The 23,586-nt window shown below is 41.8% G+C and overlaps 1 protein-coding gene across 2 annotated transcripts in view; it reads right to left on the reverse strand.

Moving 5' to 3' along the window:
* Adamts17 (ADAM metallopeptidase with thrombospondin type 1 motif, 17) overlaps positions 1-23,586 on the reverse strand; it is a gene marked incomplete in the record, with an annotated part of 306,761 nt that overhangs the window by 130,176 nt on the left and 152,999 nt on the right. For both annotated transcript variants that reach the window (XM_013512523.1, XM_013512522.1), the window contains 2 exon segments: positions 15,985-16,135; positions 17,851-17,991. In XM_013512523.1, coding sequence (XP_013367977.1) covers positions 15,985-16,135; positions 17,851-17,991 — 292 coding nt within the window.

Consider the following 23,586-nt stretch of genomic DNA (forward strand, 5'->3'; position numbering starts at 1 on the left):
TAAGATCAAGAAATCCATTGTACTTCATGGTGCATTTAGTTAAAAATAATTAGTTGTATTTTTATTTTAAAGAGAAAAAACAGTAAAAATAATGACACAAAATTTCAAAACAAGATAGTAAATGGTTAATACATTGCACATTGCTGTCTTCAAAGTAGTTGCTCAGATTACAAAATATAGGCATGAAAAATTGATCAGACAGTATAAGCACAAACTTCTTTTTAATGAACTAATAGAAATTAGTACTATAATTATCTTGGCTATCTTGTGTGTGTGTATATATACATATATATATACACATATATATACATATATACATACATATATATTTTTCCTTTTCCCTTCCTTCTTTTCTCCTTTCTCCTATCCAAGTTGTAAGAATATTTACATTTTAAAACACATGGTCTATCAGTAAATTAAAGAGTTGAGCAAACTTGTCTTTGACTACACCTCAGAGTTGTGGTAGACCAGCTGGCAGTACCTGACTGCACAAGTAGTTCTTTCTTAATGGTCTAGAACTTCAGTGTCAGCATGTTGAAGAGGGTGGCTATCTAGGACATCTTCCCTTTAGGTATTTATAGTATAGATGCATGAGATGCCCTTAGCCAGGAAAGAATATAACCTACCAGAAATCTCAGAAACACGAAGGCAGCAAAGTTGTACTAATGAAAAATAAGGAGATGGAAGCTGACTACAATGTCTTGCTTACTTCAAAGCAATGATGCTAACCAGGTAGGACCTCACCAGAATGACTTTTAAAGCATTTCTTTCTCAGTTCAGGATTTGCCTTTATCATTACCATCCTCTTGCTCCTTATCTTCCCTTTTCTCTTCTTTGAGCATTCGGAGGTATCTACCAGCTAAAGGCTTTCTTTGGTAATAGATCTGCAAGAAATTCAAAGGTCTCCAATTCCTCTGAAGTACTTGCTAAACCACTGGAAGTCTCTGCCCTCCCACTAGCATGTCTGTAGGAAGACATAGCTGGTTATTGAACAAAAGAGTTCCCTGCCTCTGGGATGGTACTGGAAAGTTCTGGGGGAGCTCTTCATGATGACGGCACTGGGAGAGGGGTTGTGACATGAAGCCACTGTTTCCTGCATTTGTCTTTACTGATGACTATCCCCACCATCTTTCCATCCTTATGATTTGCTTTTAATCCATAAAATCCAGCAAAAATGATAAGAAATCACACCTATGTCAAGATATAAAAGATTGTGACTTCTGTCTTCCTAGGAAATTCCATATTGCTTGTTTGGCTGGCCCGCTTTGATGACACAAGCTGCCATGTTAGAAAGGACCATATGGCAAGGAACTGGGGACGGCCTCTGACCAAGGAGCTAGCAGGAAACTGAGGTCCCTGGTCCAACAATCTTCAGGGAATAGAGTGCTGCTAACAACTGCTAAGTGAGCTTGCAAACAAATCCTTCCCCAGCTGAGCTTTTACGTGAAACTGCAGACCTGGAGCCAGCAGCTTCATACTGTGAAGATCCAGTCAAGCCATGCACACGTCCCCAGGACCCAGCGCTTGAGAGATAATAAGAATGCATTGGTTTAATCAGTACATTTTGTGCTCATTTGTTAAGAGGGAATAGAGAATACAGCGGTTGTATCTATATCTATCTATTATCTATATCTATTATATGATCAAGAAGACAGTTTACAGAAAAGAGCACAGACTGGCTTTTCAATACATGCAAAAAGGCTCAAACTCATTAGTGAAATAAATGCAGTTCTACCTGCAATGGATTCATTTCTTAAACACTCAAATGGGAAAAATCAGAAAGACCAGGTGAAAATGTAGGAAAGCAGGCACTTTCCTATACTGCCATGAAATGTACAAAGATAAGCCTCTTTGGAGATCAACTGGGCAACATCCATAAAAAACTGATACATACACATGATTTTGTCTAAAGATCGGAAAAACCAGCTAAGACAGTGGTTACTGCAAGGGATGACTAAAAAGCGCTAATGGGAATCTTCTCGAACTCCAAAAATGTTGTTTCCTGATGTGCTGCTCATATCTGTGTGCTCAGTTTGAGAAAAATGAACGCAACCGGAACTTAGGATTTATGCACTTCTCTGTATCTTTCATGTTGTAAGTGAATAAAACTACAAAAATTATGTAAGCACAGAAAAAGATTTTTTAATCCACTTGTGGCTATTTATCCTGTAGATGAATTATTCTCCATTTCACCCTTTCCCCAAAATGACATTTGGCAGTGTCTGAAGACAGTCTTTGGTCATGACAAGTAGGCCAGGGTTAAGTCTAAGGATGCTGCTAAACACTGTCCAGTGCACAAGACTGTCCCCAACAACAAAGGCTTACTCAGCCCAGTGTGTGAACAGTACGCAGGTTGGGAAACCCTGCAACAGATAAACTCAACAGGGAACAACAGTTGTCATCACTACAACAGGGAAAAATAGTAAGTTACACTGGAGAATCCTGCAAGACAATACCTTACTCAGCTAGGTGACTGAAGTTAACACCACCAGTCATAAGATGTATTAACCACATCACCTAATGGTATCCTTCTCAATAATGCACACCCACAATATAGTTATAAAAAAACAATCAGACAAGCTCAAATCAAAAAATACATGACCAGAGCTCTTCAAAAGCGTCAAGAACATAAAGAACAAGGAAAGGCTGGGAACTGTCACAGATTAGAAGGGATTAAGTAGATATGACATCTAAATGCAACATGACATCTCAGATTGGACTTTGGCACAGAAAAAGGACATCACTGAGAAAACTGATGAAATTAAAGTGTTTTTTAGTTAATTGTACTGTACCAAGGTTAACTTCCTATTTTTTAAAATTAATTTTTAAATTGGCAAAGAAATTGCACTTTACGGGGTACCGTGTAATATTTTACTGAGGGTATATCTTCTATAATCTTCAAATAGGGTAAGCATATCCATCTCCTCAAACATTTACCATTTCTTTGTGCACTTACTCATTTTAGTAACAATTTTTATGATTATAGAAAATACTAACATAAAAAGAAGTGAGGTGAACAGTACCCACTACACGTTTGCCACTCTTGAGTTAAAATTACCTCACAATAAAAAGTTAAAATATAAAACAATTTATAGCAAGGGAAATTAAGAAAGATAAGGCTACTCTATCTGAACTAGTACTAACTAACTCCAAGACACAATGTTAAAAGAAAGGAAATATTCACAATGCTATGGTAGTGTGCTAACATTTACAGGAAAAAGGAAATGTATAAATACTTGTACTTTGGATTTTATACCTTGTACATATATTGTTTGCTCAGAAAACAAATAATATGATGCCAAAAAGCACACTGATAACCAGTCGTCTACACAAGGCTGGACTTCGCTATACAGTGGTTTGGATCTAAAATGGATTCAGAGGTCCATGGGGTAAAGGTTTAGTCACAAGTTTGGTGCTATTGGGAGGTGGTGGAACCTTTAAGAGGTGGGCCTAGTGAAGGTCTTCCAGATACTGAGGGCATGCCCCTGAAGAAGACATTGGGACACCCCGCTTTTTCCTCTTTCTCTTTGTTTCCTGCTCACCATAAGAAAAGCAGATTGTTCTGACCTGTGCTCCTGCCACGATGTACTGGCTCAACAGCAACAGTGCCAACCAACCATGGACTGAAACCTCTGAAACCGTGAGCAGAAATAAACCCTTTGTAAGCCGCTTATCTGAGTATTTTGTTACAGTATCAGAAAGCTAACAGTCTTTGATATATAATTATTTGGTGCTCATAATGCCTGTTTACTAAGCACTGGTAAGATGAGCTAAAAACTGACATTGGCTTCTCCACGGCAAATTGTTTAGCTTCATCTTCAGCATCACTGCCTCTGTAAGTCTTCCTCTTTCATCTGAACAAATGTAATTGCTTCTTCCAGGTCCTCTTGATTACAATCCCTCTTATGTTCAATGCAGTTTGCAAATCTAAAACATAGATGCCACTTAAAGCAGCACTCATCCCCTTCAGGACTCAGTTAAAAGCCCTGCACCTGTCACAGACCAGCCCCAGCCCACATTTGAACTCCTGCCCCTCTCCTCTCCTTGATGCCTCCATGTACCCCCGTCCTACCACTGCCAGACAGTAACTCTGTGCCTCTACACCGGTCAGTCCTTTGGCCTCACAGGTTCTTCTCTGCCCCTTCTTGAGGCCCCTTTCGGGCAGGCTATGTCTTGCTTTATGGGTGGTGAGCATGACCTCCTCCTGCCCTCAGGGAGCACATTCCAGGACTGAAATAAAGAAATGATCTTGATAATGCATCCACCAAGGTCAAATCCAAGAAGCTCAGCTCTTGTGAAGGAGGAACTGTCCTCTTTCCTTCCACACCCACTAGGAAGAACCCATTAGTTCTTCTCAGTGTTCCATGAGGGCTCCAACCTCCCTGGCTCTGCTGGGGAACAGTTCCACATGTCTCACCTGATGTACCCTGAACTCTGTGCTCCTAGCAGTCTCCTTGACTGCTCATCTCATTAGTGGGTACACAGCCCTGCCAGCACACGTGCCTACCCCATAAAGACATGCTGAATGAACAAATGAGCAAACAAACGAATACATTTATAAGCAAAGCAATGCCTGGCTTCAACAGCACAAGACAAAAGCCACCATCCAGTAAGCATTTACCAAACCCAGGCATTCATTATTTACACCAATCTTGTGAGAAAGTCACCGTGCTATTCTGCAGGTGAGGAAACAATTAAGTGACTAGGCTAGGCTGTGGAGTTAGGATCTATCCTGACTCTGGAATACATACTCCTAGCCGCAAGTTATATGGCCTTACTGGCATTCCTGCGTCCTCTTCCTACTTCTTCCCCTGAGATTTTGTGTTCTGTCTGAGCCAGGGACAAGCATTCAGCGTCTTCTCTTCTGTGCAGAACAGAACGCTCCATGCTGGGCCCTGGGCTGCTCCCTCCATCTAGGCAGCTCTACAGTTGAGGCTCCTTTATCCACAGTGTTGGGAGCCAGATTGTTTCTGATTGAGGAGTTTTTCCAGTTTTGGAATATTTGCATAGACTTTATTGGTTGGGCATTCCAAACCCAGAAATTCAAAATCAGAAGACATTTGAGCATCAAAAAGGGTTAGGGATACGAGGCTTCATCTGCACATGCTGCTGGTAGCACGACCTTCCATACAATGCGGTGCTTTAGCACAGGCTAGAAAGAGATAAAAGGGAACCCATTCAACCCAAATCAGTACTGGGGGTGCCCAGACACCACAAATTCCCACCCCATGTGGTAGACTTTGTACCGCAGCAGAAAATGACTGATCTCTGCAAAGTGTAAGGAAAAGGAAACAGCTCTCTGGCTTAGTAACCACCACCTCATGAGCTACATTTAAGGTTTGGCTAATGACATATCCAGTTCAATCTGCCACAGTTCTTCAAGGTCTTGTGCATAATGGAGCCAGCGCCAAGCATCCTCTTCTGGGGGACCACGCAAGCACAGGAAGGTCTGGGAGCCTCAGAAGGTCACCTCCCAATCATGCATGCACTCAAGCCTTACCACATTTCTCCATCTGGTGGTGGCCCTTTGCCCTCTTGGGGACTGTGAAGGTGACTGGCATGCTTTTGTGTCTTCCTTCCTGGGCACCTACTGATCAAGACAGCAACTCCACCTTGGAGTGCTCCAGAAAGGGACGGTTATGTAAACTCTCTCAACAATGTGTTGCTGATAACACAAGCCAAAGGGAGACAAAATACAGCGCCAAGCACTGGATGAAATAGTGACTAATCCAAATTTTCCACAAATACTACTGCAGTTTGAAGTCTTCCCCTAGGCCGGCATGCCAGACCTGCTTTTGGAAAGTGTCTGGCATCCCCAGGCGTGGCTGCTCCTTCCCTGTTCCTGAGGGTAGCAAAGACCCTCACCTGGCTGGGGCTGAGGCGGGATAGAGCTGGACGAGGGCAGGGGCCAGGCACCGAGATGGCAGGGGGAATAAGAAATGAAAGATAACATTCAACTTGAGTAGTCCAGGGAACTCTCGGAGAAGGCTGTCTACTGTAAACTTTCAAATGCTTCTGGAAAATGAGGGCCATCTGCTGCCAAAGTCCAACAGCTTCGAAAGGCTGCAGATGCTGGGCAGGAAGCTGAGACCCAGACAGGCAAGACAGCTTTCAGCCAGGCGTCCAACTCCCTGTATGACTGTACAGCCCAGTCTGTCTGAGAGGGGCAGGGCCAGGCGGGCTCCAGGACCCTGTCAGCCGCCTGCTCTGGCCAGGTCCTCTGGCATTAAAGGGACAGATTTCATTTAGATTAGCAGTTTCCAAACGAGGCAGAGTGTAAGAATCGTGGGAGAAGCTGTATAAAAAGACAAATACCCGAAACCCACGGCCCTAGCAATTTTAAAACAGGATTTGAAGTAGGGCACATAACCTTCTAACAGTTTCTACAGCAGAGCATAACGATCCACAAGGTCGCGACAGGACTGACAACAGAAACAAGAATTTTGTTCCCAGGTGGAATTCGGACACTTTCGGTGTTTTGGGTGCCACAGGGATCTCTTTACACATCAGGATGACCAGAACAGAAAAAGGATTTCCAAGCTGGGGACTGGGACTTTGCCAAGAGATACTAGATGCTGATGCGCGATCCCTGGGATTTACAGGTCCCCAGGGTTCGGTAGAAACGCGGAAGACAGCACTGCCTGACATGATGGTGTGCTGAACCACGTGCTTTCCTCTCCCACTGGTGCCAGGCAACAAGGAGTATGTTGGTATTTAAATTGTACCCCCTCAAAGACTGTGTTAAAAGGTTGGTTGCTGGTGGGCTTTTGGAAAGTAACTGGTTCATAAGGCTTTAACTTGACCACAAGGGCAATAGCCTGAAGGTTCTTAGCCCTTCCTCTCCATCTCTCTGAGCAGCTGCTCTCCACCACACCCTTCCATGATTATATTCCCACCTCACCAGGCCTCACAGGCCTAAAAGCAGTAGAGCCAAACAATCACGGCCTGCAACTTCCGCAACCATGAGCCAAATTGTCTTTCCTCCTCTTAGTTGATGTTCTCAGGCATTTTGGTCACAGGAATGGAAAGCTGACTAATACCCAAGGTAGCAGAGAAATAATACCAGGAACACTTACTGAGTATGTGCTAATAACTAAACACTGTGGTTCTCAGCTCTGTTATCTGACGCTCTTAACTCTATGGTGTGCCCTTTGGCTGATTTTTATTATTTCTGACAACAGAAAGAAGAATTTTGTTCCCAGGTGAAATGTTGACACTTTTGGTTTTTTGCATTTTGCGAACTAGAACACTGAGGCCCAGAGACTGTGTAATGTGTTCAGGAAGCTGAGGCAGGACGGGAGCTGAACAGCCCTATTATCGAGACCACCTTCCTCACCGCTGTGCAATATGGACTGCACCTCTGTGCTATTCCAAAGGCCAGAAGGGATCCAAGGAAAGGCCAAGGAGTGATTTTAGGAAGAAAACAGTGCACAACACCCTCTGGTGCCTGTGACCAGTGGAGACATTTGCCTTCCTTTGGTGCTCAACAATATTAAAAAAAAAAAAAAAAGAAGAAGAAGAAGAAGAAAAAGCACCACATACATGCCACAGTCCTTTGTGAATGCCATCACATGCAGGTACATCTGGGTTCATGGAATGCACAGCTAGCGTGATCTCTCTGAGCACTGCCTTCCTTTGTACCTGTGGCAGCGCGCGTGGATGGAATATGTTGCTGTGATACACTTAGGGTATACAGATGGGCAGTCAGTACATAACCTCTTTTGACTGAGACTCTCCAGGGACTTTTTGGAGAAATTCCTCTTTCATGCAGGAAAGGGATACGGGATATGGGGCTTGTGAGGCAGGCAGGCATCACGGTCAGGATGTTACCCTAACTGCCCTCCTCCCGCCTGCCCCTTCCTTTGCTCCATCTCCAGTAGCACTGCCATATTCTTCCTTTCAGCTGACAATGCCTACATGAGGCCTTCCCACCCTGTTTTACCTGGCAGAAAATCTGAGCTTAAACAGCTCTGGAGCCTTGTTAAAGAGCGACTTTGCTGATGGAGGACAGGAGGAACTTGTAATCATAAAAAAGATTGATTGGGCTAATTGCATAAAGTTCATTTCCCCTTTCTAATAAATATTTACCATCCAATGTTTATAACTTTTATGTTTGGACTTTCTTGAAATGCTTTAGTGAATTAAAAACATCACATTACCATTGGCTAAAAGAGGAGACAGCTGTATTTGCCAATAACTTCTACAACAAATGCCAGCTATTGATGCCAATTTTTTGTAGTTCATATTTCCATAGACAGCTTTGTGCCTTAGAATAACAGCATTCTGCAGACAGACATGAAAGATTCAATGGTGATGGTATGGGGGCTCCAGAGTTCTAAAAATTAAAATGTATGGCATTATAATTTTTCTCCGTTCTCTGGCACGCAAATGTTTAAGAAAGTAGCAGTCTGGTTAATATCTAAAGCCTAAACTGCTCCCCAAACAACTGTAGCAATATTTTTCCTACATCATTTACCCTACACCTGTGAGTGAGGGGGTGGTTCCTAATTTTAATACATCTATGAGTGTTAAGCAAGCACACACGGATGCGTAGGCACAGGAAGATCTGCATCTAAAAACTCTACCCAAAGAAGAGCAAGAGCTCAGGGGAATGGGTGCTCTTGCTAGGGGCAGATGCCAGTCATTCTCCAGCACCAAAACTGGCCTTTGTGGGCTCTAAGAACCTGGTGGCACCTAGAAATCCTTTCTTAGAGTGTGTATGTGTCATTGCCTGATTACGAAATGCACATGCTTACCAGGGAAACAGTTCAACTGAAATACAGTTTTCAAAATGAAAAACTCCTAATGTGTAATATAGTAATGCATGTTTTTTTGTCAACACATTACATGACAAGACGTGGCCCTGGTCCTAACAACTTTACTGTGGAGGCAGTGGAGCGGGTACGTGATGTTTTCCAGTGTCAGCCACGACTGCTAGGCAGCATGAAGGGACCGATGATTCCTCATCTCAGGGACTGTCATGGTACCAGGAAGACTGCTAGGCTTCCTGCCAACCCTCTTAATTGAAGGAAATACTAACTTCAATTACAAGTTTGAGAAAAATAAAAGCGAAATCATTTTCCTATCTCAGTTCGCAAAACTGCTGGGCCTACCCCAGAATTTTAGTTAAGCACCCCTGCTTTGGGGGAGTCACAAAGATGAGGGGATGAGAGATACGGTCCCCCAACCAAGGCAGGTGTCCACTCTCAACCTTTGGTCAGGAAAGTCCGGGATTAACTTTCAGCAAATAAGGGTGTGTTCCTCAGAAGAGACGGAAGCGAAATGAAAACAGCCTACCTCTAGGCAGAGTGGTTAGTATCTTCCTCAAAATCCTGGTTTTCTTTTCTAGTTTTTGCTCTGTATTCCAGAAAAATGTTCAAATCCTCAGCACCAGTGTGTCTTACAGCTTTATTCCCTGGGGAATGTCCAACTGCTGTTTTATTTTGTTATTATATTTTCAACAATAGATATAAAGTTCCAGAAATTCTGAACATACACACACACACACACACACACACGAGATGCCTCTTTAATGCCTATGCACTTTTTCAAGCTTCCCTCCATGCCAGTTTAGGGGGTTGGTTGGTAAAGTTCCCATCACAACTGTTTCAGAGCATAGGGCTTGACAATGTTCTCAATTCCCATGCAGGAATGTGATTCTTAAGAAAGTCTTCCAGAATTTTGGAGTTGCAATTCCATGATATTTATTCCCTGAAAAACTCCTAGCTATGAGCGGTTCTGTTTTCTTTTTTTATATCTAGGAAGTAGGTGGAACCGTGCCCCCTCCCCCATTAAAGTGTGCCAACGGTGGTCTGGAGAATACTGCAGAGAACCTTGTAGCACAGATATTTCTGAAATCACTGAGATGAGATGTTATGTCATCATTCTTGTGACCGCCGATGGTCGTGGGACCTCAGAAAGACTCACAACTAAATGGGACAGCATATCAGGGACCCTGGTTTTTAGTGGAACACAGGGTGACTAACTAATACGCATCTACAATCCATCCTCACACACTCTAGCTCTAATATGTTTAACCATGGGGGTAAACAATGTATGATTAGTATTTCCTTTGTAGGCTTATCAGTTGTAACTCTGTTGTGACACTAATTGGTTGTTTTATAGCTGATATTGTACTCCTCTAACTTATTACTGTCTTTATGTGGTATTTTACTGGCCCTCTCTTATCCTTGGGAAACACATTCTAAGATTTCTAATGGACTCCTAAAACCACGTAGAGTATCAAACTCTATAGTATATAGTATACATACTATATTTCCCTTAAATACTTACAATAAAGTTTAATTTATAAATTAGGCACAGAAGGATACTATGTTAACAGAAATACCTACTAATAAAATAGGACAATTGTAACAATGTCCTGGTAATAAAAGTTATTTAACACTTTTTGTTTCTGGAATTCTCCATGTCGTATTTTTGGATGCTAGCTGCCAATGGGTAACAAGAACCTCAGAGAACCAAACTGTGCAGAAAGGACTACTGTACTCTACCTCATATATAGTACAAAAATCTTATCATACTGCAGTTCTATTTCTCCCTTTCTGGCCATTGTGTGAGTATCACCCATTTTACTTTTACATATGTGATAATCTAATCTATTGTATTATTTTCTTTGGAAAATCCATATTAGTTGCCTATTGCTGCTATGACAAATCACTACAAACTCAGTTGTTTAAATCAATGCAGATTTTCTTATTTTGCTAGAGGTCAGAAGGCCAAAATTACTCTCAATGAGCTGAAGTTAAGGTATCACCAAGGCAGCTTCCTTCCCAATCCTATGAAGTGTCTTTGCCTTTTCTGGGTTCTAGAGGTTGCATGCAGTTCATGGCTTGTGTCCCCTTCCTTTTGTTGCTTTACCCTCTTGCTTCTACTGTCACATCTCCTATTGTTCTGATCTCTGTCTCTCTTATTAGAGACCATTGGGAGAACATTGGGCACAACCAGATAGTCCAGGAAAATTTTCCCAACTCAAGACACTCAAATTAGTCACACTGACAAAGTCCTTTTTTTAACCATAAAAAAAGAGCAATCATAGTTCTGGGGATTAGGATATGGAGATCTACCACAAGTATGTACACTTGTCCTTCTTTTTGTAAAGTAGCTATGTAAATGGTAAATAATCTTTTTAAGATATCTAAGTATATTTCAATATACCATACATTTATATATTTACCCATGTAGTTACTACTTCTGGAGCTCTTCCTTTCTTTTTGTAAATACATATTCCCATCTAGTATCATTTTCTTTCTGTAGAAAAGTTATGTTTAATGTTTCTTATAGTGTAGGTCTCCTTATAAAGAAGTTCTATCAGATTTTGTATAGCAAAAAAAAAAAAAAAAAATGTGTTTCACATTTGTGGTGGATTAACTAACGGTCAATTTCTAACACCCAGCTAAGTTAAATCAGCATGGTGCTGGGTATGGATGGCCCACCGGAGGATTGTTGCCAACAGCATAAAAAGAGAACTAGACAGAAAGATGGTGTGCTGTTGATTTTCCTGGAGAAGCTTGTCACTTGGGCTTAACTGATATGAACTCGGCTGTTCACATCATCTGAGGAGCTTAGAACCTTGCTGTTGCTGAGGATGGCTACTTTTCTTTTCAGAAGAGCTCTGTTCCTTACCTTCAGCATCACTTCCTGACTCCAATGCAGATCTCTCAGCCTGCTGGCACAGATCCTTCATCCCACTGGTACAGATTTTCTGCCGTCTACCACTGACCTATGGGACTTTCCAGTGCAGATCTTGATACAGACTCGCATGAGACATTGTTGTGGGCTCTCAGCCTCCAGCTGGACTTGTGCAGGACATTGCCATAGGATCCAGCTCCTCAGCAGGATTCTTTGGGTCTCTAGTACATGGACAGATTTCTGGCACTCTTCTGCATTTGACTCTTTGGATGAATATTATAAAGTAATCCTATGAATCATGTGTACTGTTAAATCTGTTCCCCTATAAGCCCTAACTACAACAACATTCATTTTTGAAAGATACTTTCGCTGGGTATAGAAGTGTAGGCTGACTAGCTTCTTTTTTTTAGTACTTTAAAGATATTGCTATATGGTATATTCACTTAAATGATTTTTATTTTCCTTTTTTGAGATAGGGTCTCACTATGAAGTTTAGCCTGGCTGTGAATTCACTGTATAGTCAAGGCTGGCCTTGAACTCACAGCAATCCTTCTGCCTCAGCCTCCCAAGTGCTAAGATTATAGGCTTGAGGCAGTATGCCAAGCTTCATTTGTATTATTTTTAATGAGAAATGTAAAAGCAAAGATCACACTGCCTGTATATAACATCTTTTCTTCTGGCTCTTTTAAGATTTTCTATCACTCCTTTTAAACAATTTGATTAAATGATGAATCTTGGTCTAGGTTTGTTTCTTGTAGTTGGAGTTTTTTGAACTTCTTGGATCTGTGGCCTTACAGTTTTCATCAGACTTGGAGAATTTTCAGTCATGATTTCTTCATATTTTTTTCCATTCTGCCTGTCTATTTTCTCCCTCCCCACATCTTTCAGGGGTATTACTTATATATAAGAACACCTGCACTTCCACAGTTCACTGACCCTATGGTTCTTTTAAGATCTGTTTCTTTTAAAGTTTTATCTTTGAGAATTTTAATCATTTTGCCTTTAAGTTCAACAGTGTTCCTTCCTGTGGTGTTTAATTTGTTATCAATCCCATCCAGAGAAGCTTTTAACTAAATATTGCCTTTCAAGACATTTCATTTGGATCTTCTTTATATCTTCCAGGTCTCCACTTAGTATGTTTCATTTTTCTGCTACCCTCTTGACCCTGGCATATGCTTTAAATTAGTGTTTTAATCTCCTTGACACAGGTGATTCTATTATCTGTGTGTTAGATTGATTTCTTTTTCATTGTGGATGTATTTTTCTGCCTCTTGACATGTTTGTTAGTATTTTAGCTAACTGTGATTTATTTTACTGAATGTTGAATAGTTTGGAATTCTATAAACATATCTGAGCTTTATTACAAGACTTAGTTAAATTATTTGGAAACAGCACCAGATGAGCATTTAGTTTAAGTTTCATTTTGCTACACTACTGAAGCAAAATCCTCTGTGTACTCTATCCTATGCCTATATGATTTCTTGAGATTATTCCCTTGAACCTTTTCAGCTGGTTCTTTTCCTGGCCTTGGGCCATTTTCTCACATGCACTGAATGTCTTGCTGAATCTCAATTTTCGTGGAGGACCCTCTTCAAATCTCTGAGGTTCTCTGCTTATCCCTCACTGGTTACTCATCATTGTACACTCACAGGCCTTTACTGCTTGAGGTCCAGAATCTTGAAAGTTCATTGTTTCACGTATTTTATTTTATTATGTAGTTGTTTCCAATGATAAAGCAAACCTGATCCCCATTATCCCATCTTAGCTAGAAGCAGAATTTGGGGTAAGAAATTTAAAGGCAACTTAGAGACCATGATCATTTCATAACATGATGTCTATTTCAATCAAGAGCATGAAAGAGTAAAAATGGCTACAAAGATCAGTTATACCATTGGATTAACACATTTCCATCAGCTTGAACCACCAGTAGAACATGCATGACTATCCTACTGGGCAGTTTGTACCGCAAGTAGTACATGCATGACTATCCCATCAGGTGGCTTGTGTCCCCAATGGGACTGTCCCATACAGACCGATGGGACAGTTACGCATGTATCACCAATGGTTGACAGCTGCCCAGCAGTAAGACATACTAATTATGGCCCCATTGTGAACATATTAAAAGACTTTTCTGGTTGGTTCTGGGTGTCTGCTTGCATGAAGAGCACTTGTTTCTGACAATACTTAATATTTCACAACTCCTAGAGAGATCTCAGAGATATGCAGATAAATTACTTCTGTCTCCCCACACACAAGAATCAGCATTGTCTAAAAAGGAAATAATAGCGCAGGTATCAGCTAACCTTACTAGGGATTGACTTTGTCAGATGCATTCCTTAGTACTTTATGTGCATTAACTTGCTAGAAGCTTAAAATTTGACCAGTGAGAATACTAAGGCACAGAGAGAGAAAATCACAAGGAACCAGCCTGTGACCACTTGGGACTAGACTCACTGCATTGTCTTGAATGGTTTCTTGTCCTGGAAAGAAGCTATGGGAATGGTTTGTAGATAGAGATGCCTGCAAGACACATGATAAAGTCTCATGTATGATTCTGGTGAACTAGACAGAGAAACGTGAAATCAGGCTTAGAGAGTAATACATCACTCATGAAAGAATATAAGGGTCTCTTTCTCAACTCTGAGCTTATCTACCAATTCATCATAAGTAAAGCCACAGAAAGCCACTTTATAAACCGGTGTTAGGACCATGGCCGAGTCCAAGGACAACATGCACTTATCAAGCATCTCATACATACCGAGTTTTGGTCATGACAACTGAGAAACACTGATGATAAAAAAGCAAAGGTTGCTACTCTGGAAGATACATAATCTAGAAGAGGGAAATTATAAAAGCCATAGTCATAGTAAGTAAATGAACTACACAGCATGGGAAAAGATGATCCGTGTCTGGAAGTTGAGTGTACCCTGATAGGGTTGGGAGGGGTAGATAATGTAAAGGTTGGCAGGAAGAGGGCTCTCAGACTACAGTATTCAATAGGGTGACAAGGGAAAGCCTCATTGTAAAAGGCATATTAAAAACAAAAAACAAAACCCATAAAACATGAGGGAATTAGTCATGTAGATAACTAAGACAAAGTTGCCAGACAGAGGAAAGGGCTGCATGGAGCAGGATGTGTTTCTGCTGGCAGCAACCTGTTGAGCTCCTGGGAAAGTAGGGAGATCAGCATAGCCGGAAGAGAGTGGATGACAAGAAGAACAGGAGGGGATGGGTACACACACCAGCACTGAACTGCAGTGCTGTCTTAGTCTGGATCTGACTCAGGACATATCCAAGATCCAGAGCAGCATGTCCCAAGTCCTTGGGTGCTAAGGTAGCACGGGGGTCATGTACCCTTCTGTCCTATCTTCCCCAGGAGTACCAGAGCCTTAGTGTGACATGTTCTGCAGTATGAACAGTTGCTGTCACCTCACTGTCAGAGCTCTAAAGGAAGCATCACTAGTCTTGCAAGCAGAACACTGACTAGTGACCAGCTGAGGCTAGTTGCCACCAAAGTCACTGCTACTACTTCCCTTCCTCAAGTAAGCACTCCTACTAATTACTGGAGTGGAAAGTGCCAATTCTAATGAAGAAAAACAGAATACTACGCAGTCTCTACCTCCCGAACTAAGGTCTAGGCCTTCCTATTTGCAACACCGTGCAAAAGTAAATGCTCCAGGGGTGACCAGGTTTGGGTCTGAATTCTTGCTCTACCACCTACTGGCCAAGCCGTTTTGAACAATCACTTAGTCTGACTTGGTATCACTGCCTATAAACTAGGGAGTTGTGAAAGTTAATTGTGATCACATAGGTTGGAAACCTTAGGATTAAATGTGGACATTGTTCAATAAATGCTGTTTAATGGGTTTATTACTATTATCATACAATCAGTGCATTACTTGTTATACCTCCATTTGATATTCTCCAGTGTTTGAACAGTTTTAAGCTCTCTCTTCCTTATCTGTGTGGGGTTTAAAGTTGGGCGATATTCCATCATTTCTAAGAAGTATGAGTCTGTTTCCTTGCTCTGGTGTCCTCAAGTTTCCCACTGAAATATTAGGTTACTGATGTCCATAATAACCCTACACACCTGCCTGCAAAGCTGCCTCTGTGCAGATGGTGACTGCAAGTGCAAGTGTGGGTGAATATGCATGTGTGGCTACCTGCGGCACAGATGTGCAAATGCCTGTGAGAGGGCGTGTATATGTGTGTGGCTGTGTGTAGGTATGTGCATGTGTTAACTGTGAGCACCTGTGTTCTCTAGCCAAAGCCAGACCTGCTGAGGGAATGCCAGGCTTGTGCCCCTTGCTGAGCCAGCCCTTCTAGGCTGCTTACCTCCATGTTTTTGCAGAAGGTGGCGTTGGTGCCGAACAGGATCTGGCACTGCTCGTTGGCGCTGTAGTGCATGCCAGGCAGCTTGTGAGAGAGGCGCACTGCATGCTGGCTCCTTGGGTCAGTGACCAACAAACAAGTGCTGACTTTGGACCTGAAATAGCCAAGAGGCAAGTTGACATGAAAATGTACTGCCCAAGTTCACGTTTTAATTTTTCCATCCCTGAGAAAGATGCACCTTCAAGTATTTGTGGGAGAAGGACCCAGGTAGTGAACATAATAGATTGTGTTTGCTTTTTACTCTTTCTTACTTGGCTAAATGTGGATCTCTGCTCCAAAGGCAATGAGATATTGGCCACTCTGGAGGGTCCTGGAATAATACCATCAGGTAAATGGGCTCTTCTTAGGAGGTTTGGTAAAAAATGCTTTTGAAAGATACTACAGTATTTTTTTTAGAGTATGGTTTCAAGCCAAAGTTACTACGACTAAAGACAAAGCACAAGTAAGGGTTGTTTTATTTTGAATGAAATCAGCATGCTTATTTCTAACACCCTAGATTCTCTTGGAGGGCTTGCTGGACTGTGGCAGGCATGCTAGACTTTGTACGTCACCTGGCCACACCTCCTGATTTCACTGACGTCAGGATGTTGACCAAGATGGGAAAATCCACTCACAATGACAGGTACATTTCCCCCAAAGTGGGCTCTATTAGAAGGTTAAATGCTTAAGTACCTTTATTTTTCTTCTCTTAAATAAAGGCAGGTGGTTGTAAAAAGTAAACTCAGCCATTTGCCAAAACTTTTTAAAAAAGACTTGCATGTGCACAAATACACATAGATGAGGCTGGTCCCTCTCCTTCTGACTCAAACTCACATCACCTGTCCCAGTGGGACCTGCACTGTATACATGAGCAAATGAAAACACTCCATTCTATTGTACCGACCCTTCTGGGTAAATAAAATGACATCAAGTGCTTACAACATTTTATTACCTCTGCATGACAGCAAAGACTAAATGAAAGTAGACTACGTTAAAACTAACAAGTTCATCTGCAGCCTGGTTACTGCTTAAACAATTTCCTCAGCAACAGGAAAGATGAGGGAAGACCCAGGGTGATGCCTCTGTCACTTTCCCCAGTTGCCCTGGGTACTTTAATGTATTGCTGGGCTGCAAAGCTCCCATGCAGGTAATACTCAGAGACTCACTTCCATTTCTGCAGGGTAAATGGATTAACACAAATAAGTAGGGAAATGATTGAGATAAATACATTGCACCAAGGCTATAAATCGACCCCTTTGGTTTTGATACTAAGGGACTGGCAATGCCCACAGTCACACTCAATTTGATAAAAGACGGAAACTAGATGGCCGGTCCTTACACAGCAGCCTGGGAATGGAATGACATAGGTATCTTCCAGAAAGAAAGGGGCAGTGAGAGATACTCACTCCTTCCCCACCTGAGAGAGGTGAGCCACTTCCCTCCCCCAATAAATTCTCTCCCCTCCATGGAAGCAGCCTTAGGAGCCAAGAAGTGTTTGGCTACATGGCACCTAAGAGGCACCGTGAAAGCAGTGTCCACTCACGGTCATGGGTTGCAGGTAAGTATGATGGGTTTCAGAACAGGGTTACTGTGCTGATATTTCCATCAACGGATAAGCATTTAATGGCACAGACTGACTACTTAACATGGTATGTGATGCACACTTGGGAAGAAGTATTGTTCTGTCACAAGAGACTCTGCACTGACTACCTCTCCAAGCCAAATGAGGATTCAAGTAGCACTCCTCCTCCTCCTCCTTGCTAAATTACATTGTGTCTTTTGGAAGAACTTTCTATTGTTTTGATGCTACAAAATAATTCTATGACTTACTTGAGGAAGTTTTCAAGGTCATCTCGGCTGCAGGAGGACCAAGACAGGTCACTGGGACTCCGGCCTTTGACCCACTCTCCTGACATGATGTGGGACCGGCCAGCGCAGGACGAGTGATCGTCATCGTGACTCATCCCCAGGCTGTCCAGAGAGAAGAGGAGGGGGCACTATGTTAGACGCGGCTCATTTCCAGGTCCAGGTTCAAGTGCATAATGTGCACTGAAATTCATCTTAAGCACAGATGTTCCTTGTTTAGTGACCTACCCGTGTAACAAATGTTTGCACTTATGACCAAGTTGCACTGTTTGGACTCATAACCCACCACTCGGATTTATGACCCGCATTCAGACTTACAATGCAGGTACGGGAGCAGCAGTACGGCCTTATTGTGACTTCTTCTATAGTGCAGTACTGTACTTTTTGCTGAGGGTATTATACAATACAGTACTGTTATACCAGTGGTGGCAAACCTATGGCACGCACGCCACAGCTGGCTGTGTGTTACTGGAGGCTCTAAAAGGTTTGCCATCACTGTTATACATTACAGTACTGCATATAAGAGTTATGCAAATGAAAGCAAAGTCATCAAGCTGGAGTTTCCTTTGACCATTTCTTTGCTCTGAATATGGTAATGTATATACTATATACAATCCCTCACCTAGAAACCAATTCATTTAATGACTTACACACAAGATTAGAACCCAGTCATTAGATGAGGAATGCCTGCACAAAAAAGTGACACAATATGATACCAGATTGAACAGACTAGATTGCAGTCAGGAATTTATGGAGAAATTCAACATGTGATTTGATCACAGGATGAAGATTGAACAGATATTTGATAATAATAAGTGAATAAATTACATTAATTATGATATTATAGTTCTTAAATGTTTAAGCTTCTGATAAATAAACTTGCTTTGTCAGTAATCCAAGTGTTTTGAGTTCTTTCATCACAGTGCTAAAGGCAGGTGGGAACCAGCCAAGGCTTTGACTTATCAAATGTCATGAGTTCAGGGTCTCAAACTGAGTGTGGTTTTTGTTTTATCTTTCACATTTCTATACCAGGGTCCACCAAGATCATTATTGCCACCTTCTCCACCCAACTAGATCTGAGGGACACCAGGATGCTTGACAAAGCATAACTGGCTGGTCACACACTGTGAGCTGAACAATGTTTTTACTTTATGTATATACCATCATTAGGGTGAGCTGAGGGGCAGATCAGACAAGATCAGGGGGCCTGTAGTTTGCTGCCCTATGATTTCCCAGAGAGGGACATACCAGCTCTTTGTCAACAATCCCAGTGGTAGAGGAAACAAATGCACTTTAATTCATTCCCAGACTATCAGGTATTTCTCAAGTACCAAGTAACAGAGCAGAGGGAAAAGACAGAGAGGAGATAACTATTAAAAGGGTCACAAAGGCTTCTCTGGAGCCCCACTTGCCCAGTTTTCCTCTTATGCCTCTGACCACCTCTCATCAGCTCCCCTGTTCGCTATTTACTGCTGATGGCACCCCAAGAGAAGCTGTTCCTGTTTTCTGTGTAAGATCTGCAGCCCCTCCCACACATCTGCTAAGGAGAAGTCCCATGGAGAGCGGAGCCAAAGCCACCACTTCCTCTGCAAAATACATTGCCCTGCAACACTGTACCCTGTATCTTGGGCCAACAGAGTCCTCTCTGGTACTGCCTACGTCCCTGTGAGTTGAGCAGGGCACATCCACCAAGGCCTACTATTTTCTCACACCTTCTGGCACCAGTGATACTCTTTATTGCAGTCCATACATGTGCTTACGTGTTAGGTTAATCAATGAAATATGAGAGCAAAAGCCAAGTTGTTCTCATGAAAACTAATTTTAGCAAATAGCTAAAATACACTGCTGCCAAAATAGGAATGGGCAAAATAAAATAAGAGATGAGGACCGAGTTGCAAAACCGTGTTTCCAGACTGCTTCATAGGGGTCTTTGACACTCCTGCCATGGATCCAAGTATGTGAGATAAACTGGATTCAAATTCACATCGTAACTGTGCTCTGAATAATGGTTATGACATCCTTTATTCAGTTGGCAGATACCCTCAAAGAGAAGGCTCTCCCCCTCTATCACAAATTAATGAAAAACTGTAATATTTAAGTATTACTTAATAATATATATACTGCATAATATTTAAAACACCTTTCATACCTTTAGCTAAAATGTTTCAGAGATTTAAGTATTATTTCTTGATGTTTCTCCATTTGAACCAGTTTTCTGGTTAATCGGTCAGTTGGTTATTTTTTTTTTTTTCCAGTATCGGGAATCGAACTCATGACCTTGCACTTGCCAGGCAGGTGCTGTGCCGCTGAGCTAAATCACCAACCCCCCAGTTGGTTATTTGTTAACCGGTCAATTGACCAACTATCATGGCACATCCTTTGTTGCTGATGCCACACTTCTATCAGTGCAGACCTCTCTACCAAAGTTTAGACATTCTCCCTGGATTCCCACACATCTTCCCACTCTCCTGATTCCCACAAGGCAGCTTCTCAAATATTTAGTAAGTTTATTATATGCCTAATACTGAAAAATGTGCCCCAAATTGGAGGACCCAATGCCCATGTTAATTTAGGAAGATGGTACACTGTCCAGAGAGTAGTGAGAAGCATCTCTGGTGGGCTTCCAAAAGAAGTGAAGTCAGGATCTAAGTGATGTCAGCATTTCCGTGTTCATAGCAGCAATATGCACAACATAATGCTAAGATGTAGACACAACAAAAATGGGAATTCTTCAATATACAATGACATGGATGAAACTTGAAGACACTATGTTAAGTGAAATCCACTTTTACTCTCTTCTGACTGATATCCCCTCATTCCTCTGTTTCATATTAACTTTTGAAGGAACTGACTCAGTTTTCAAGAATATTTATCAAAGATCATAAATTAAATACCTTGAATGTGACATAGGGTTTAACTGGATATTGAAATACAGCGGGCGGTATTTTCAAATGGGTAAAACTTCTGAAAACTTTGATGGATTCCAAAAACCTCTGTGAAATATGTAGAGGTTATAGAAATAAAATATCACATTAAAAAAATAATGAAATGTCACATTAAAAAAAATATATCTTCCACCATCCTCCTAGTGATAAGGCGTAACTAACGCCTGAGGATCAGGTCACACTGCTCCTTCTAGCGTCCTAGTCTTTGTTAGTGAACATTAATGACTCTTTTGGAAAATGTATGGTCCTGGGATTCTGCACTGGGACCTTGGGGAAATCATCTGAAAGCTTGTACAGGGGTTCCACTTGTCAACTGTCCCCCAAATCCTCCACCACAAAATATTTTCTTCTTATATAGCCTAAGTATAGAAGGCCTCTGGAGTTGCAGTGTGATCAGCATGCCCACTGTTACTAACTTGAACATGCCACAAATAGACATGCCCTTATTGTATTGCCAGAGATGGTTAAATCCCTGTAGAGACTCCGACTCTCAGAGGAATTCTCTAAAACTTTCTTCCATACTGCCAACAATTTGGCGAGGGTCAGCATTATCTGCTACCTCAGGATGTGAAAACTTTCCAAACCTAGAACACAATCCTATGGAGAATCAACACTCCAATTAATTGTCTGTCTGTGTGCTGTGATGAGCTGCCTCTTACCCTCCCAGGCTGGAAACTCCTGAGCAGCCATCTGATGGCTTTTCCAACCAACAAGGGTGTTTGGAAACCACCCTCTGAGGAGATTCAAGCCATGAGAGGGTGGTCTCACCGCAGACAGAGGAATGTTGGGCTTGGAATCACTTCCAGGTTTTCTCTGGTGGTCAGACTGGTTATAAAACTAAAGAGCCTCCTTCCCTCATACTATCAGACTGTCCTGGCCAGAGAACCTGGTCCCTAAGGAGACACACAGGATGATAATAAAAGTGCTCAAAAAGTGGACTACGTTATTGACCTCTCCATTCCTCACAGGATCTGACCCACTGGCAGTGTGATGCATTTGGTGAGTGTTTACCTCTGGCGCCCCTCAGAGAAGGACTTCCCTAAGGAATGTTCCAGTCAGCAAGATCAGCCAAGAGTGGAATGCTTGGCTTTCTGGAACTTGCCTATAATATAGATCATGCTTGATCTGGTTTAAAATGTTAAATGCTAAGTAAATGCCTCATAAATTTACAGTTTGATGAACCAGCACCGGGCTGGGAGTCTTGATACTCAAGGTTTATATAAACTACTGTTTAGGTTATTTTTAGATTAAATAAGATTATCTGACTAAAAATTCTATGTTATTTTAGGTTTACGTCCTAGGGCATCTATTATTTCTGGCAGCGCTATATTTAACAAAAACGTGTAGTGTTAAGTACACACAGTAATTTTAACTCTAAGTGACTGCAGGGTTGGGGGCACAGATGGGCCTCATGTCACATGTATCAGATACAATAATAACTTAATGGTCTGGAGTTGATTTTTATCTTAAAACAAAATAACATGCTGCTTCTGTATTTGCTTTGGGAAATCCCAGGCATACCATGGAGGGAGCTCTGAAAGAATTCCCACATGCTCCACCCTCCCGGTTTCACCCCAGATGTTACAGGCCACGGGAGATGGTTGAAGATTCGAGACCTGGTGCATTTGCCATTTTAGAAGTTTCAGCTTCACTTAGCTCTGAGGTACACACCTCTCAGAGCTTTGGGGATCTGATCTCAGGTATAGAAGTCAGGTCTGGCCTCTCCTTAAAGTTGTCTCAGTTGGCTATGGGAAATGAATACTTATCTGGAGATGAAGAATCTAGAGAAATGCTCCAGTGACACAGCCTCACCACTGAAAGGGGAGGAGCTAGCAAGAGCCTGGCCAGTAGCCCTATGGGTGAGCTGCCTGGCAGCCTCTATTCAGTAGATCTTAATAGTTATTAAAGTTGCAATAACAGGAATGGCCCATAACAATTTCTAGAAAATGGTAGGCAGTTTTATCCTGGTTATTGGTAATTAGCATAATAACAACAGATCAGCTTTGCACTATAGAATTCTCCACTGTCAGTACCTTTTTCCAGAATCAGACTGTGCTCTTAGTATTTTGCTACTAAGAAATTCTATCTGCAAGAAATCCAAGCTGCTAGGAGAGGTAACGGCATACTCAATTATAACACGCTGAAGAACTAGGTTAATTGCCATGATCATTAATAATCTCAAAACAAAGAGGCAAAAATAATATCAAAATTCTTACCCCATAGATCTTTACTGTTTTAGTTTAGAAAAAAGATTCCAACAGCTTTCAGAGGTTAGTAATAATGCAAGTACCAGGGCAGGCTGGGGCCATCACAGGCTTAGTTCTAGTCTGATGTCCTTCCTATCATGTCAGTAAGAACAGTCATAAAACACTGTGAATTTCCAAATCCAACAGAGTGTTGGTGTTTAGCGTGTTTTGCTGTAATGGGTAACATCATAGTAGGTGAAACTGGGCAATATATATACAATATATGCTGTCTCTCTCAGCTAACCAGAATACAGAAATGTCAAAAGGATAGTCAACTTCTTGAATTTATATACATGGGATTTTGACATCAGGCATAAGAGTCAGGTCCAGACTCTTCTCTAAGTAGTCTTGCCTGCATTTGGGTGTACATGAGCACACATACACATATAGCATATATGATATACAGTGTACCGTATATAATTCAGATCAAATGGGCTTTTCACTTTTTTATTTTAAAGAGAAAAGAACAAGGGGCTGGGGATTTAGCTCAGCGGCAAAGTGCCTGCCTG

The sequence above is a fragment of the Chinchilla lanigera genome, unplaced genomic scaffold, assembly GCF_000276665.1.
Source record: "Chinchilla lanigera isolate Chin_1 unplaced genomic scaffold, ChiLan1.0 scaffold00015, whole genome shotgun sequence".
In the NCBI taxonomy this organism is placed as follows: Eukaryota; Metazoa; Chordata; class Mammalia; order Rodentia; family Chinchillidae; genus Chinchilla; species Chinchilla lanigera.